The sequence below is a fragment of the Panthera leo genome, chromosome D1, assembly GCF_018350215.1.
Source record: "Panthera leo isolate Ple1 chromosome D1, P.leo_Ple1_pat1.1, whole genome shotgun sequence".
In the NCBI taxonomy this organism is placed as follows: Eukaryota; Metazoa; Chordata; class Mammalia; order Carnivora; family Felidae; genus Panthera; species Panthera leo.
Genome location: NC_056688.1, coordinates 67,773,909 through 67,791,810, shown reverse-complemented (window position 1 = coordinate 67,791,810; position 17,902 = coordinate 67,773,909). Strand labels below are relative to the sequence as shown.

At 47.3% G+C, this 17,902-nt stretch overlaps 1 protein-coding gene across 1 annotated transcript in view; it reads left to right on the top strand.

Annotated features, from left to right (window-relative positions):
• The window catches only part of GALNT18 (polypeptide N-acetylgalactosaminyltransferase 18), a 351,210-nt gene that overhangs the window by 277,514 nt on the left and 55,794 nt on the right, over positions 1-17,902 (top strand). Inside the window, exon 7 of the mRNA XM_042904615.1 lies at positions 11,874-12,059. Coding sequence (XP_042760549.1) covers positions 11,874-12,059 — 186 coding nt within the window. The remainder of the gene's footprint in view (positions 1-11,873; positions 12,060-17,902) is intronic.

The following is a 17,902-nucleotide window of genomic DNA, read 5'->3' as shown; positions in this document are numbered from 1 at the left end:
TAAACGACCACCTTCTCACTGTGTCCTTACATGGTACAGAGAGTGTTCTAATGTCTCTTTGTCTTCTTATAAGGATACCAGTTCTGTCTGATCAGGGTTCCACCCTTATGACCTCATTTAACTTAATCACCTCCTTAAAAGGCTCTATTCCAATATAGTCACATGGGGGAGTTAGGGCTTCAGGATATGAATTTGGTAGAGCGGGACACAATTCCGTCCCTAGCAAGTGCTATGGCAAAAAAACACAGAATGTAAGTTCCACAAAGTCAGGGATTTTGTATGTATTTTTCAGTGACAAAATGCCCATCTCGTACAACAGTGCCTGGCACAGAGTGGGAAGTCAATAAATGATTGTTGAATTGAACTAAAGCAGAGAAGGGACATGATCTGATTCATAGTTGTAGAAGGATTGCAGGGCAACAAGGATTGAAGGAAAGAGACTTTAGGAGGCTGTTGATAGGGTTGTCTACACAAAGATAATAGTGGCTTAGACCAGGCTGTTGACTCTGCAGATTGAGAGGTGTGATTAACCTTAAGCTATACTTAGGAGGTAGAACTGACTGCTGGTGTATTATTGGTCATGGAGGGGAGAAAGAGGATGGGATTACAGATGGATTACGTCATTATTGATGTAGGGTTTAGGCTTGGGCTATTAGTTGGATGAGGGGAAGACTAGGGGATGACAGGGAGGCAGGGAAGGAAATCGACAACTTGGTTTTGCACAAGGCAAGCTTGTGACGCCTCAGAGATACACAAGTGGAGGTAACATGTAGGCAGTGGGATATATAAATCTCGAGCACAGAGGGACATAGCTCATTTGATTGTCACAACAACTGTTTTTTCAGTGTGTCATTTTTGTCTCCATTTCACAGACAAGGAAATTGAATGTTAGAAGGTGAAATGAGTTGCCTAAAGTTGCCAGTCCAGCAAATGAGAAGTGTGGGATTTGACACCAACACTGTTTAACCCCTGAGCCTGACCTCTGAACCACAGTGACCCCCTGTCTCTCAAGAGGCCTAGGTCTTGGGTACATTTCCTAATCTGCTTCTAAGTTATCACGTGACCTTGAGCCTCACTTTGCTCGCCTGGGAAATGATGGGCTCCTTCAGTTCTATACTGCAATGCCGATCTCCTTTGTAAATCCCATTTTTAATGTGAGTTTTCCATACGTACCTTTCAGAGATGATGCCCAAGCTGACAATTCATTTTGGCACGCATGAAAAGGGCAAATCTCTTTAAGCAAAGACCCAGCACACCAGCTTTTTAAATCTGAATTCCAATGGAGCAAGAGGAAGGTTGCTTAGAACAAATACCATTTCTGAGTGAGAGAATGTTCAGCATCTCAGATTCCTTTTTATTATCTGAATAGTATTCCTCAAGGGTCCCACTGAGCCAACTGTGAGGGTGATGCTTGAGCCAGACACACAGCTTCCTCTAAGGTCTGTGCCCAGGGTCTGCCAAACTTTCCCACCTATGCCATCTCATATGTCACTGAGTCATATGGCCACCAATATGCTGGGGATAGGGAGGTAGTGATGACACAGTGTATCCTTTCTTCCAGTGGTTCCTGGTTGCCCTGCATTTCAGAAAGGACCCCCCTAACTTACCATGGGCTATATTCTTCAGACACTAGTCCAAAGAGTCGTCCTTTGGGCCAGTGTCACCCTTTTGAGGGGGCATCTGATATGGACAGTCAATTTGAATTTGATTGGGACATGCTAATGAGCCATTCATATGTGTAGGATTTGTTTCTGATTAGATTAAGCTTCTCAGAGAGGAAAGAAACAGCCACTGATTAAAGACATAAAAAAGGAAACACTTTAAATGAGTAAGTGGCTCATCTTCATATAGCAAAGTATAAATTAAACATAGTCCAGGGGCTCAGCTTTGAATAGCAGCTGGATAGAGTGGGATTTTCTGAATATGTCCACAAGGAGAAGATGCTCACAGCAATTCAAAGGGACTTAACGCACCAGAGAGGGCACTGAGCACTCTGGAGTAAATGGATGGGCCAAGTTATCTGGTAAAAATGACTCTCAGACTAGCAATGAGAAGAGTTTTATTTGGATTTCAGAAAATTGCTCCCCGAGTCCCCGTGACATTCAAGCTTATTATTATTCTCTGGAAGCATCCATGATGGTAATGGGGCCAGAGATCTTAGCTCAAAACAAAGACTTGATTAGAGTAGACAGCACACGTGTCAATGGGACCCTGATTTGGAACTTAGTCAATACTTCTTTCTCAGAGCTTGGGGGGTTCTATAGTTTGGGCTCTATAGAAATGTCTGGATTGGAATTAGCCTGGCTTCTCTGCCATGCCTGGGAAGCTGTAAGGGTCAGCCCTGTCAAGACGGTGTTGCCTGACCAAGGCTGGGGTGCAGCTCCGGCCCCAGACTCACCTGGCCGGCTCCAGAATTAGCGGAGCCACCACAGGGCTGCTGTCTAGCGGTCTGAGGAACTCTGGACTGTGTGTGACCGCCAAACCCCAACCTTTTCCTTTTCCACCCTGCTGGCTTCTTAGCTTTTTGACCTCTGCTCTTGTTCTGAACATGAAGCAGACTCTCACCTACAGCCTGTTATGAGAGGGTCCTACACCCTGCCTGCCCGTGGTAGCTAGCTCCCTCTCCCACTCCTTGGGACTAGACCTACTGTCTGTACCCTCGGCCTCTGGTGGCGTCATGTTCGGAATGCACTTATCACCTGCAGTTGGAAAGTTGTTGCCTTCTGAATAGTCTCTCCCAATGCCTGGGACTTTCTGCTACGAAGTCCCACTCAGTAGACCGAACCCCTGATTATCGGTATTGCAGGAGCCAAGCCTCTCTGGTCACTTTGCCTCTTTGGCAGCTTGTATTCACCAGGGAGGTGATCAAAAGCTGCACCAGTAGCCCCCAAACCACAGAGGCTTAACCCAGGATGAGTTTGTTTGCTGCTCTCATCAGTCTCCTGAGAGGTGGGAGGCTGTCCTGGGCAGCCATTCTCTACATGGTGACTCAGGTAGCTTCCTTTGGGGGGTTACCCATCTTTGAACCTCAGGGTCATCCTGCTTTAAACATCCAGCAGATTGGGAGGGAGGGAGGTAGACGTGTTCATGGACTTCCCACATGGGATACTTACTGCCTTTGGCCAGGAAGTGGCAGCTATTTATTTCATTGGGCACAGCTATTCACATGGTCCCTCCTGACAGCAAGGGAGGATGGGAGATGTAAAGGAGCACAGACATATCAGTGAGCAGTACGAGCCTACCACACCCTTGAAGACCACCCTACTCCGGTCTCAGCTTTGCCAGCCTCTGTATGTTCAGGACCAGCTCCTTCCATTTTGTCATGAATCCAACCTAGCTTGAGTGTGGGCAATATTAACCAGGCCTGTTAGCTAGAAAGAGACCTGAAGTAACCATGAATAAACTCTACTTGGTTGGAACCATTAAAAGATGCCTTCTGATCTCAATTTGCAAAGCAATCCTCGTGAAATTTCCCATGAGGAAGTGAACTCCCATGGCCCCAATCTTAATAGAGCAGTGGCGTCTGAGGAAAAGCAGAGTCCCCTGTGTATGATGGGTTAGTTTGCTGAGCTTGGGGCCATTGCGGCCCCCGGGTTTCCTGTAGGGAAGCAGCTATCTCAGCAAATCTCAAGACCCCGCAAAACAGCCTTTTAACTTTTTATTCATGAAAAGCTTCCAGACATTCCAGCCCAGCTGGTCTCTTTTTGGAATTCTGCCAGATGGATCCTCCTGCTGTTTTCTGATAGTTATGAACACTCCCTTTCACACAGGGAAAGTGCTTCAAGTGCTTCTTAGGGTTGACCCAAAATCGGACCCCTTCAGGGACACCTTCCAAGAAAAGGCATCACTTTTTTTTTTCCCCAAGCATCAATTCTGTCCAGAGGACTCTGTGGCAGTGTTTTGACAAGAAGAGGGCTTGGGGAAACTGTATCCCCAAGGAGTGTTTTTCCATGGGGTCCCGTGGAAGAATAAGCATGGACTTTAAAAATGTTTTCTTACACTCTAAAATAATGCAATATCAACCCTTGTGATCCTGGAAGAGCACCAAGTAAAGTGCACTGGGGATAATTCAGAAGTCAGTCCAGGTTCTTGATCCTGCGTTCATGCAGGAATGATTTATCAAGCACCTATCGTGGAGGCCCAAGGGATTCCCTCATGAGAGCTAGGTGGCCTTGGGTCTTCTCTCACAGTCTGGTGGTGCAGATCTGTAAACAGGAAGGGCTCCAGCTCACTGAAAGTCAAGGAGTTACAAACTGAAGCTCCATCGGCAAGAATTAAAACGTTGGACAGCACCAAATGTTGGCGAGATTGCAAAGCAACAGGAGTGCTCATCTGCGCTGTGGGAGCAGAGCTTGGTGTACTCGCTTTGGAAGATTTTCACCTTCCTGGGGAAAGTCGAATGTGTATATAACCTGTGCCTCAGAAATTCCACCGCAGTGTAAATACGTGGAGAGGCGCCTGCTCTTGGGCACCAAGAGACGTGCATAAGAATGTTCCAAGGAGCGTTCCTCATTATACTGGAAACAACCAGACTGTCGACCAACAAGAGAATGCATAAGTAAACTGCTGTATATTTATACAGTGGAACACCATGGTGATGAAAATAAATGAAGCAAGAAGCAGGTTGCAGAATGCAGACGATATGCTTTCATTTATGTAGCATTCAAAAACAGATAAAACCAAATATAGATAGTTTAGGTTGATGGCAAGGAAATTAACAAAATTCAGGATAATGGGTTACCTTTGGGAGGAAGGAAGAGCATACAGAGTTTTCTGAGTTACTGCTAATGTACTGTTTTGTAAGCAGGGTGCTAGGTAAATAGATTTTCCTTATATTATGTGTCTTTAAACTGTACATTTGCACACAGCTATTGTAAGTGCTGTGCAAGAGGAAGTATAGGTAATACGGCAATGAGTAGCAGAGGTATTTAAGCAAATTTAGGACTGCCAGGAAATGTAGGTAGGAATCACTAGGCAAATAAATGTATTGCTGCGGGCAGGGGGAGGGGAGGAAAATTCCAATAAAGGGAATGGTATGGGGTGCAGGGCAGGAATCCGAGACTAGGAATCCTAGGTCTATCCTAGGAACTAAGAGAAGTTGATGTAACAGGAAAGCAGAGCATGAAACATGAAGCTGCAGCAAACAGAAAGGACCAGGTCTCAGAGGTCTTGCAAATCATGTTAAGGAATATGGTCTTTTCTCTGGAGACTAAAAGTTGCAAGTATGGGAGTGAGGTGCATTTTGGAGGGAGTTTGGCTCCATGTTTTACACTGTCCCCATCCTGGCTCCTCTTCTGCCTCACGCCCTTGACCTCAGTTTGCTGGTGGCTTCTGGCGTTTGTCTTAGCTTTGCCCAGATTTGACCCCTCTTCCCTTCTTACTCCCATGCAGGACCAGGCCTAGGGCCAAGGTGAGCCAAGTGCCCAGGGTGCAGAATGGAAAGACGCCTGAAGAATAGGGGCCCTGCACAGCCCTGGTCAGCGTCTTGGTTTGCATTTCTGACTCTACAACCACCCTGGAAATGAGTTTCTCGTCTTCTGCCAGCTATTCTCAGGCCTCAGCCTCAACCTCCATCCTCCTTGTCTTTCTTCCCCGAGCCTGCCTGGTTTGGCTTTCTACTCTGGTCGCTGCATTTCACAGCCAAGTTAGGAGAAACAGTTACACATAAAAAAGATAATTAACAACATGAGCCAAGAAATACGGACCACAGGAGTGGTACAAATCATGTGTTTCAGGAGTTTGGAGGAACTTGGCCAGGCTGGCTTTGGATGGATGGAGAGCAGGAAGGAGGCTTTTTATGCTAAAGGAATAGTGGGAACATTTTGCCAAGAGCAAAGAGCTCATTAAAAGTCATGTGGAGATAAAAGCTGGACAGGATTTGGGGTCCTGTGGTCTAGGTCTATGGAGTACAAGGCTGAGATGCCACCACCCCCAATCCCTTGCCTCCAGGAAGCATCACTAATAAACTGTGGCACACTTTTCTGTTGAGCCCGGGGACTCCTGCTCAGAAGGATTCAGAGCCTCAGAATCCTCAACACGGTGCTTCAGAAGGACATTAACAAGCAAATGCATTTATCATGGAAGTATTATTTGCTCTCCTTGACATAGACTGCAGAGTGATCATGAGTCTGAGTGGGAGAAATGGTCAAGCTGTATCCTGTCGCCTTCCCTCCAGTGTCTCTCTATTTTACAACTTTGGATTTACGACTCTGCCAGTCACGTCTCAAATACTGGGCATCATTTGAGGTACTGGCAAGAAAACGTAGACTCACAAAATGCAAGTAGAAGGGATCTATCACATCACTGAGTTCCGTCCCTCCATTTGGCAGCTAGGAGAAACTTGAGGCCTGGGAGGGAAACAGGCTTGTTTATAGAAGTGGCAAACAGAACGTAAACTCAGATCCTTTGACCCTGACCTTTTAGCAGCAGCTCCCAGCCTGGAAGGGGAAAGGGAACCTGACCTTTCCCTAAGAACTCACTACATGCCTGTCTTTGCTAGTGGCAGCTTTTCATACAGCATCTCTTTTAAACCTGCCAGGGTATCATTATCCCCAATAAAAAGGCAACCGACACCCAAAGACAGGTTCAGGTCAAAGGCTAATGGGCAACAGAGGCAGGATTGAAACCCTCTTCCATCAGCCCCCAAGACCCGCCTTCCCAGATGGTTCCCAGGTGGATGCTCCATCTTTCTGGAAACACTAATAGGATTAGGGCTCTCTGGGAAGGGCTGGTGGTGAGTGAGACTTCACTCCATGCTGCGTAACTGTTGTTTACCATCTACTTCCGGTTCTTGGTCCCACCTGAGGGCAAGCCCAGCATCTCCTCTGTGGGTGTTTGCAAACACTGGCCAGGCCGAGGGCTTTCTCCACACTAGTTCGTGGTTCCACAAGATGAAGCCGCCTGCTTTCCACCACACTCATTTGATGCCTTGCCAGGTTTTACAACGTTCATTTACGCTCTGCAGCCAAAGTGACTCTCTTCAGTTACAGCAGTGTGCACTTAAATGTCAGAGCATCGCTGAAAAACTGCTTGGGTCTGAAGGAAGTCATTGTGTTCAGTCAAATCTGGCCACATTTTATGTTTATGGCCTTTATTAGGGGATCCAGCTGAGCGAGTTAAAACCACTTCTCCATAGTTAGTGAAAGCCCAGGACTCAGAGATTGCTGGAATCACTCATTGAAATAACAGTTTATGTTATTGAGTGTATACCATATGCCTGGTGCTGGTGAATACAACATGATCCTTGTCTTCCTGGAGCTTATAGTCTAGCAGGGAGCAGGGGACAGACTTGAATAAACACATAAGTGGAAGTATTGTGAATAAGTGTTCCCAGGAAAAAGGGTGGGGCACTGTAAGTATTCTGAGGGGATCTAATGGGCAGGTCAAAGAAGGTAATATTTGAGCTGGGTAACAGTGGCGGGGGGGGGGGGGGGGAGGGGGATTTATCCCAGAAAGATGGAGTAGCAGGTGCGAGGGCACAGAGACAGGAAGAAACTTGGTGTGGTCAAGAACTATATTTCCCAGGGCCCATCCAGAAGCCACAAGATCTAGCCTACATCCAGGGCTGACATGTGTCAAGTATCCCCAGAAGCTGTGGGACTGAGCACGTCTCACTTGTGATAACAAGTTGGGGTCACATGCACCCCATGTAAAAACCAAGCTCTCCATCTTGTAGTTGCTTCCTGTGCCCTGTGACCTCATCTGCCTTCTTGGTTACTGACCCTTGACCTTCACTTCTCAGCCATGTCTTTGGTACGTACCCACCTCTCCTGCCCTCTCTCCTCTTGGCACCCTCACCCCATGGAACTTGCAAGGCTAAGCCATCACTGTGTCCCACACCTTTACCATCCATCCAGTGGCCCTGCTTCTCTGGCACAATCTTTCCTGTCTGTAGTTTCTATCTGGTTTGGGTCTTTCTACCTCACACCAGCTGTGACATGTCCCAGATGCAGCTCCCCTTCCTCATTTCCTCACCCCTGCCTTCCCCCACACCAAGCTTCCATGGAAGTTTTATGATATCATTTTCCAGAAGGTCCAAATGCCAGTGATTTTCCTTCCTATCCTTTGTCTACCCTCCATGAGAGGGTCTCCAAGATCAGCTGTGGGTCAGACCTTTGAGAGTCTCTCTGTGTCAAGTCATTGGTCAGCGGAGCCACTTACCACCTGGGGATCAGAGATCTTGGGCTTCCTCTTGTGTATTTCATTGTCATTGGGCAGGGTCCAGAAGCAGCAGGGTAAACATGCCAAATCCACATCTTCTGCTCCAATGCCCAGAGACTGCTAGGAACCCACAGGCTGCATTCAAGACAGATGCCGTTACCCCCTCTATAGATGAATTCCTTTGCAGAGAAGGTAGGAGAGTGGGAGTGACTTCTAGATTAACAAGTGCTCCTAGTCTCTAAGGAGGAGCCTGATTCACCCTACTGCACTGGGCCAGGCACTCTGGAAGTCAACCTATCTCTTGTCTGTTGGGCTTTAGCCAGACGTGGGAGTCTTCTGCAGTCATTTTTTCCCCCGAAGGTGGATGTTCAGGAAGAGCCAGATAGCAGCGATAAGGTTATTATAAAATAATAATGTGTGCATGCTGAGGGCTTACTGCAGGGCTTCCTGAGCCCACAGCCCTGTGCAGGAACAACCTATTATGCGTGTTTCATAGACAAGAGGTTAAGTGGCCCACAGTCACCCGTCAGCAGGCATGCAGTGAGGACAGAATGAGCCCAGATGTCCTGCCCCTACCTCCTTGACTGCCATCCATGCGGTGCTCAGACTGAAGCACCAGGGTTGAACATGATGAATCCACACATCCCCATCTTCTCCTGGGCGAAATTGAGGCTTGGGAGAAGTGACCTGCCCAAGGTGGAATTGCAGCAGGTGGCAGAGGCAAAATGTTTGAATTTAGTTCTCGCTGGCTCCAAAGCTGTGCTTTCAAACACTATGTCCTCCCACTGGCCCAGCCACTCCAACTCTGCTGGAAACCCATGATCTGTCCAGGCACCATTTAGCACGTGTCTAAAGGAGAGCTTGGGCAGGGGTGGGGTATATAATTGTATGTGCAGAAGTCCAGAGATGGGAGGACAAACATGCATGCTGGGAGAAGTAGAACATGTCAGCGTGGCTGTGGCATAGAGCATATGGGGGAGCCAGCACAAGGCTGGAGGGATGGGCAGGGCAGGGCTGGGCCCCAGGAGGCCTCACAGCCTCAGGGCCGTGCTGGGAAATCTGTGGTGCAGGGGATGTGATCCACCCTACACTTTAAAAGGATCACTCTGGCCGCAGGGAGGTGAAGAGACTGGAAGAGGAAGGCAGGAGGGAGATCGGTTGTTTGGAGGCTGTTCCAGAGTTCAAGTGAGACATGACAGTGGTCTAGACAAGGGCCGTGGTCAAAGAAAAGGAAAACAGGAGTGGATTCGAGAGTCCAACAGTGAGTTCACACCATTCCTCTTACCATGCGCTTAGAGGGCATAGGAGGTACAGCTGCCACCCTTGTGATCAGAACCACAGCAGAGGCACCCACTCTAAGGTGAAATGGTGAAGCGACTCTTTGAGAAACAGGTCTTGTAATAAAAGAGCTTTGTTACAAATCATGTTCTGTGTTGTGTTGCTGAAATATGCCAAGTAATAGCCTCCGTTCTGGTTGCAAAAGAATAATTACCCTGACTCTCTGTGTTGTAACATATTCACAGTATTCATAGGCTTTCATTGCAAATCTCAGCAAAGTGAATTGGAAATCAGCATGAGCCCCAGAATGTACGGGTCATGGAAATGAAGGTGCACAGCCTGAGGCCTTCCATGGCTTCCTCTCTTGCCTAAGCTTCGGTGGAGGTCAGACAGATCCTTTTCTCTTCAGTACCAGCCGTGTGGCCTTGGACAAGGGACAGCCTTTGGTCTCAGTTTCCCCATTTGGAATTGGAGACAATAACCACTGTAACACAGGGTTATTCTAAAGATCCTGCTGAATATAATTTGTTTAGTAAGAGCTGAGCTGATGACATGATTATGTGCCAGGCATGTTGCTAAGCACTTTGTATATAATCACTTTAATCTCCTCGGGAACCTCATGAAAGAGGTACTATTTTAATCCCCATTTGAGAGGAGGAAACTGAAACACAATGAGATTGAGTGACGTACCCAAGGTCACGCAGCTAGCATGAAACAGAGCCAGGATTTGAACCCAAGCAGTCTGGTTCCAAACCCTCTGCTCATAACCACCACACTATACTACCTACCCACATACACAGTCCAGTGCCTGGTACATGGTGGACCCTCAGTGCAAACGCTTGTGTCTTTTCCATTGGCCATAAATTATATACCGAAGGCAAGACAAGTTCAGAGAGTGGAAAGGCGATCAGTTGCCTTCCGACTCTGACAGTCTGTAGGGACCAACTGTTGTGAAACAGACGGGTGGAACAGAAGGCATTCTCTTCCTGACACACACACAGAGTAACTTAGTGAAATCCAAAGTTGACCTTATAGTACACTTATCTTGATGAACAATGAGAAATGTATAGAATTTTCCAATCATTGTATTGTACACCTGAACCTAATACAACACTGTATGTTAACTATACTCAAAAAAAAAAAAAAAAAAAAAAGGAAAGGAAAAACAAAGTTGACCTTATCTTAGATGCAGACCTATCCTTGATGGATACAGGTTATAAGTGTGAACATTATTTACCAAATTATCTGGTTGACAGTATCTGACAGGTGCTCACTGCTATCCACCAAGAAATAATGATTATTTTCCCTCAGAAGCTTCATTCATCAGCTCTGGCCAGGTATTTCGGATTCATCACACATTTATTAAGCATCAATCATATAGTGATTGAGTGATTAAGTATCATCATCCATATATTGATTCAACAAGTACTTACTAAGTACCTGTATGTACCAGGTCTGTGTTAGTGCTACGGATGAGAAATGAAGGAGACAGGAGTTCTTTCCATCTAGGAACACGAAGTGAGGGAAGGAGGCTGACAGGTAAGCAGGAAGTTGCGATATCAAGAGCTTGGGGAGCAGAAGAGGGAGAAATTGGCTCTGCCCCCAAAATTGAGCAAAGACTCTACGACAGAGAAGTCATGTGGTCAGGATCTTGAGAGATTACATTTTTTCAGCTGGAGAAGGAGTAGCATTCTACAATGACAAAAAGATGTGCACATCCCAGAACATTGGAAGTTCAGAGTGGCTGCAACATTTGTGGCAAGACCTCCAAGACACTGTCCTTCGGCACTCAGAAGAGAAGATCATTTTTCTTTATTTTTTGAAGTCAAATTGCATCTGATTCAAGCTCCTAGTCACTGAGGTCAGCGAGAAGTTTCACATGATTGCCTTCTTTGTATCTCCCTCTCTCTTGGGTTCTATTAGAACTCAGGGCCCAGGAAAAGACGGACCAGGAGAAGGGCAACAGGCTCACTCCCTCTGGTGATCACTAATCTCTGTCTGGCCCATGTGGTCCATTTTAGGATGATACCTCTGCTGGGAGTCTCTACTGGTTCCTCTAGGTCTAGCATTGCTGCAGAGACCATTATGAAGATTTTTGTTAACTTCTCTGTCAGGGGCTAGGAGAGCCCAGATCATTGGTCACACAATGTCTAGTCTCTTCTTTGCAGGAATGGAAGGGATGGAAAAAGAAGGTGCATTCTTTGCTGGTAAATCCACAGCAACAAGAAACAAGACACAAAATAATGACTCAATAACCTTCCTGCTATAGGAATAGAAATAAGGTAGAGCTCACCCCCTCTGTAGACAGTAGTCTGGAGAGACAAGATGAAGAGAGCTGGAGTTGTTCATGCTCAGATTGAATGGTCACCTAAGGCCTACTTTAGTGGCTCAGAGTCAGGTCTGGGCACTGGTGAGTGACTCTGTGTCTTCTACAGGTGTGGCAGTGTGGCGGGAGCGTGGAAGTCCTGCCTTGTTCTCGGATTGCCCACATTGAGCGAGCCCACAAGCCCTACACCGAGGACCTCACAGCCCATGTCCGCAGGAATGCCCTCAGGGTGGCTGAAGTCTGGATGGATGAATTTAAAAGCCATGTCTACATGGCATGGAACATACCCCAAGAGGTAGGAAGCCCCTGTGGGGATGGGGTTTTGGGGAGGGTTGGTAGGAAAAAACATTAAAACACAAAAAATATGGGACTAACCCTTTTTCCCATAGATCAGGCAGAGTCTTATTATCCATGGTAGAGTAGACTCTCAGCCCCAAAAGATACTACATGTGGGAGAAAAGAGGCGGACTGTGAGGCACTAAGCCATGTCTTATCCCCACCCCTGTCCCTGGTCAGCATGCTTAAAGAAAGACTTCTTCTCTCCTGACCTCAGTTATCCTCATTTTAAATGAGAACATTGGACCGGGTGGCTCCAACTTTACTTCATGTCTAGGTCCTTAGCCTCTCTGCTATACAAATATACCAGCAATTACCAAAATTCACCAAAGTGCCCTTTAGTCTCCCTGTAGACTATATTTAGGCTTCTCCATCGAACCTGTGACCAGAGCAATAGGAATGTCCATATGCCTTTGGGCTTTCTGGAACCAGATGCATGAGGAGGGGATACACTCTCACAGGACCCTCAGGAGGAGAAGGGAACTGTTCTGGATGATTTCTAATCATCAGAGAATCTCATCATTGCCTGCCACTGTCCTCTATCCCTCTTATCACCTACATTTAAGAAATGCCAGAGAAAAAGCAATGTTTCTCTAGTAGATTGGTTCTGCCTTGTCATGTGTCACATGGAAATGACCTTGGACTACTGAGTTGCGAGAACCCAACAGATGCCAGCCACGGGATCCCAACCTGCTTACCAGCCTCTCTGCCTGGAGATCATTGGTTATGTTGCACTGTCTATGTGAGATAGCTATTGACTGCATGACCTCCTTCTTTCCCCTTGGGAATCCTTTAAAAAGCTTCAGTTCTCTCTTCCTAATAGAGAAATGGTTGATTTTTGCCTAACGTTTCCATATGAAGGTCCTGTTCCCTGATCTCTCCACCCAGCTAATGTTGCTCTGGCGGAGTGATTGAAGGTTACCTGGACCATGGGCAGGAGCTTTTAGGCAGCCCCCATCACCTCCACTATCATGGGGGTGGGGGGGGGTGGGGTTGGGATGTGTACTCCCACGACCAGTGACATTTCACCAGTAGGGAGAAGAGGAGCCAAGAAGTACCAGCCAGAGTGTGAGCAACCTTAATGAACCAGCCCCAGGATTGTATCCCTGACAGTGGGAGTGTTTCTAGGGAAACAGCAGTGCCTTCTAGACCCATCTGTGGCTGTGGGAGTTGGATCACAGTATTCTTGGGAGCATGCTGAGCCCCACTGTGGGTGTCCTCTGATAGCAAAATGTTAAACACTTGGAAAGTCCCCCAGGAACTTAGCAGTGAAGTATCATAGATCCGTAGTCTCTTAGAGTCCTGTCCACACTCTTGCCCCCTTCTCTCTGTACCCCAAAGCTGCAAATCTTTTAGTCCTCTCCCCTCATAGTGGCTGATAGATGTTGAAATGGATAGTAAATCCAATGAATGGCAGAGACCAAGAGAGAAAAGTAACTGGAAAATGATGAAACTCAGTGTGTGTGTCTGTGACTTCTCAGAGGGTAGTTCAAACCCGGTCAAATGGGTAGGATGAGAGGGAAGTGAATTCAAGAAAGGCAGATAAGGGGCTCCTGGGTGGCTCAGTCAGTTAAGCATTTAACTTCAGCTCAGATCATGATCTCACAGTTCATGAGTTAGAGCCCCACATCAGGTTCTATGCTGACAGCTCAGATCCTGGAGCCCACTTCAAATTCTGTGTCTCCCTCTCTCTCTCTCTCTCTCTCAAAAATAAACATTAAAAATTTTTTTAGTAAAAAAGGGAAGGCAGATGAGCAGTGGGAGTGTCCAGGATAAAGCCTCAGATGGAGAAGGTGGTCAGTGTGTTTTCTAAAAGTCTATCTCTTGACCCCCACTATTCCCTGCTTTGTCCAGACTCCATCTCCTGCCTCTTCTGAGACTTCTGGAAAGAGTCAACACATACCCCCTCCATTCACTTCTCAAGTCACATCCCAGTATTGCCCCCAAACTGCTTTTGACAAAGCATCTTAACTGCTTAATGGACATTTTAAAGTCTTTAACCTCCAGGATCCCACCTTTTCCTTGAAATTCTGTACTTGCTTGGCTCTTTGATTTCCACACCCCAGGATATCCCCACCTCTCTCTGATTGCTCCTAATTCCCTGTGGGCAATGCTTACCTCCCCTGGATGCTTAAGTGCACCCAGGCATCCACCCTTGGCCAACCACTCTCATTTTACTCCCTGGTGGTCCCATCTATTCCTGGGTCCTCCTACCATCTATCCATTGACGACTTCCTAATACCTCTAGCCCTGACTTCTGCCTTTAGCTTCAGACCTGCAGCTGCACGTCGATCTCCTGGGTGCTCCCTCAGGCACTTTAGACTGGATCTGCCAAAAATGGAGAACATCTTTCCCCCCAAAGCTGCTCCTGTTCTCCCTCCCATTACAGTTGAGGATACCACCATCTTCCCAGATCTATGAGCTTGAAACACGTCTTCCTCTGATCCTCCTTTCCCTTAAGCCCCATTCCCAATCCATCACTGAACTCTTCTGTCCGTTCCTACCCACCTCACGTCTGAGTTCAGGCCTTGTCTTTTCCTGCACAAGAGCCCCTGGTTTCCCTGGCTCGAGACTTATCCCCCTCAAATCTATCCTCCGCACTACCCAAAGTTATCTTTAAAAAATAAAAATAAACACACACACACACACACACACACACACAGTGGGGCGCCTGGGTGGCGCTCAGTCAGTTAGGTGTCTGACTTCGGTTCAGGTCATTATCTCACGGTTAATGGGTTGGAGCCTCGCGTCGGGCTCTGTGCTGACAGCTCAGAGCCTGGAGCCTTCTTCGGATTCTGTGTCTCCCTCTCTCTACCCCTCCCCTACTTGTACTCTGTCTCTCTCTCGCGCTCAAAAATAATAAAACATTAAAAAATTTTTTTAAAACTCAGTGACCACATCATTGCCCTGCTTAAAATCTTGAACGGACTCTCCACTGTGCATCAGATCAGGCATAAACCCCTCTGCCCACCTGTAACCCCCTGTCCCCACTCTGTATTATAGTTTCTGTAGACTGCAGGACAGTGAGAGCTCCAGAGTTTCCCATCTATTCCATGCTATTTCTTCTCTCTGTATGTTTGCTCATTTTGTCCTCTCTGCTTGGAACTCCCTACCCTCTGCCTCTCCCCCAGCATCCACCCTTACCGATTTCCCTCCATCCTAGTAGACTCAGTTCCAGTGACCCCTCCTCTAGAAAGTCAGCCTCAGCTAGAGAAAGTGCCCCCTTTGCATGTATGTCTGTGTCATTGCAGCACTATCCTGTGAAAGAATGTTCTATTGTGTAAAAGTCTCTCTCTCTCTCTCTCTCTCTCTCTCTCCCTCCCTCTCTCCCTCCCTCCCTCCCCCCAGGGGCTCTCAAATCTGGCTGAACATTAAAATCCCTTGTGTTCCAGCCCCAGAGATTATGACTTAATTGGTTTGGAAGGGGACCAGGGATCATTTTCTGGAAAGCTCTTCAGGGATTCTAATATCCATCCAGGCTGAGAGCCACTGCATTAGACCACAGGCTTCCTGGGGACAGATTGTATTCTTCATTTTTGTGTCACCATACCTAGCGCAAGCCAGGGCACATGATCAGAGCTCAGGAAAACCTCGCCGATGCTTATTAACAAATGGATCTGCTGGCAGTGTGTGTAATTCCTTTCTCCCTCGGTCCGTGGCTCCTAAAAGCAGATCTGCAGACCAGCTGATTAATTCTGGGTCTCATCCTCAGAGATTGTGATGAGTAGGTATGTAGTGGTCCCAGAACCTGTTCAGAGCTCTCTGGGTGCCGGTTTGGGGCTGCCAGATTTGAGTAATACTAGATTAACTAATCCTGCTAGTCTTTAATTCACCTTGAGTGTCACCTCCTCCAGGAAGCCTTCTCTGATTGCTCGCCTTTCCCTCCCCACCATCTTGGCTGCCCCACACAGTGAGATGGACTAAGGGCTCCTTCCTCTTCTGTTCTCCCTCAGCACCCTGTTTGCTTCTGTGCTTCACACTGTGTACAGAGTCTGTTTACTTGTCTGGGTCTTCCTTTCAAGCACAGTCTGTGCCTTCTTCCTCTTTGGATGCACAGTGCTTAGGACAGCACCTGGCATGTACTAAAGATGAGCTGAAGGGGCACCTGGGTGGCTCAGTCGGTTGAGCGTCCGACTTCAGCTCAGGTCATGACCTCGCGGTCTGTGAGTTCGAGCCCCACGTCAGGCTCTGTGCCGACAGCTCAGAGCCTGGAGCCTGCTTTGGATTCCGTGTCTCCCTCTCTCTCTGCCCCTCCCCCACTCATGCTCTGTTTCTGTCAAAAATAAACATTAAAAAAATTTTTTAAGATGAGCTGAAAAAGAGGGAGGAAGTGTGGATGCCACATGCCCCGCGTGCCTTCCCCAAGAGTTTTCCCGGCTGCCCTTGCTGTGGTGCTATATCAAGACCTTCTGCTCAACCACAGCACATCTGCTACCTGTTTACTTAACCTTTTGCCTCCAGCATCCCAGCTGCAGGTAGAGAGTCAGACCCCACAACCCTGCCCAGTGGCTGCCTTGAAAATTAAATAAGTTCATGTACATAAAGGCTCTGATGGGTGCTCGGTAAGTAGAAAAAGCACCAGATCAGTCTTACCTCTCGGTGTGGGTGGTCTTGCCTCTGCCTTCTGCATTCCCACCCCAGCTTTCAAATGCCCTTGCAGGGCATTTATCCTGCCCGGTCACCTTCTATGCCAAGTCCTCCCCCTGCCGTGCACCAGCCAGGTCCGCCAGCTCTATGACCTGCTTCCTTTCCACGTTCAGTCCCAAGCTTTGGGATGGCCAGAGGAGCTGCCAGCTCTGGCATCCTTTCTACTTTGATTGAAAATCAGTTTGTTTATCAACACACAGGAAGTCAGCCTGCAGCAAAGCATCAACATTCTCTTACACCAGGTTCAGGAACTCTAGCCACCGCCCCCCCACCCCCACCCCCACCCCACTGCCTTCTCTTGCCCAAAGACAGGTTGAGTGCCAGGGATGACTCACCATGGTGCACAAGTGATGGCCCTTCTCTAGGTTTGGCTACAAGATGTTGTGTATGTGGCTGCACACACGGGCGGGAATACTGGCCAGCTTTTTGTGTGGCTGGGTGTATTTGTTTCCAAGGGCCACCATCACAAATTACCACAAATTGAGTGGCTTTAAACAACAGAAATTACTCTCTTGCAATTCTGGAGGCCAGAAGCCCCAAATCAAGGTGACGACAGTGCTGTGCTCCCTCCAAAAGCTCTAGGGGAGGATACTTCGTCTTCTCCAGCTTTTGGTGGTTCCTGGCATATTCCTCGTCTCGTAAATGCACCACTCCAGTCTCTCCCTCTGTCTCTATGACTCTGTGTGTTCATAAGAGATAGGGGGGTGGCATTGAAGATACCGGCCATTGCATTTAGAGCTTACCCTAAATCCAGAATGATTTCATCTGCAGATCTCTAATGAATTCTGTCTGCAATGATCCTATTGCCAAATAAGATCACATTTGGAGGTTCTGGGTAGACACAAATTTTACAGGGGACTCTATTCAATCCACTAAGTATTTGGCAAAGGGGGTGATACATTTATTGTTTTCTAATAATAAGGGTCAAGGTGACCTTCTCTGAGAAAGTTTGCTTATTTCACAATTTCTTCCCTCAATCTGAAAACAGTTTGATGCATTTTACAGTAAATATACTGTACAGACGTCCTGAACCATTAAAATGGAAAGACAGAAGTCAACTAACAAATAGGAAGGGGAAAGGGGCATGATATCCAGAAATATAAGCAGAGCAAAGCTCTGATTCTTGAATCTTCTAGAAGTAGAAATGAGCCTCTG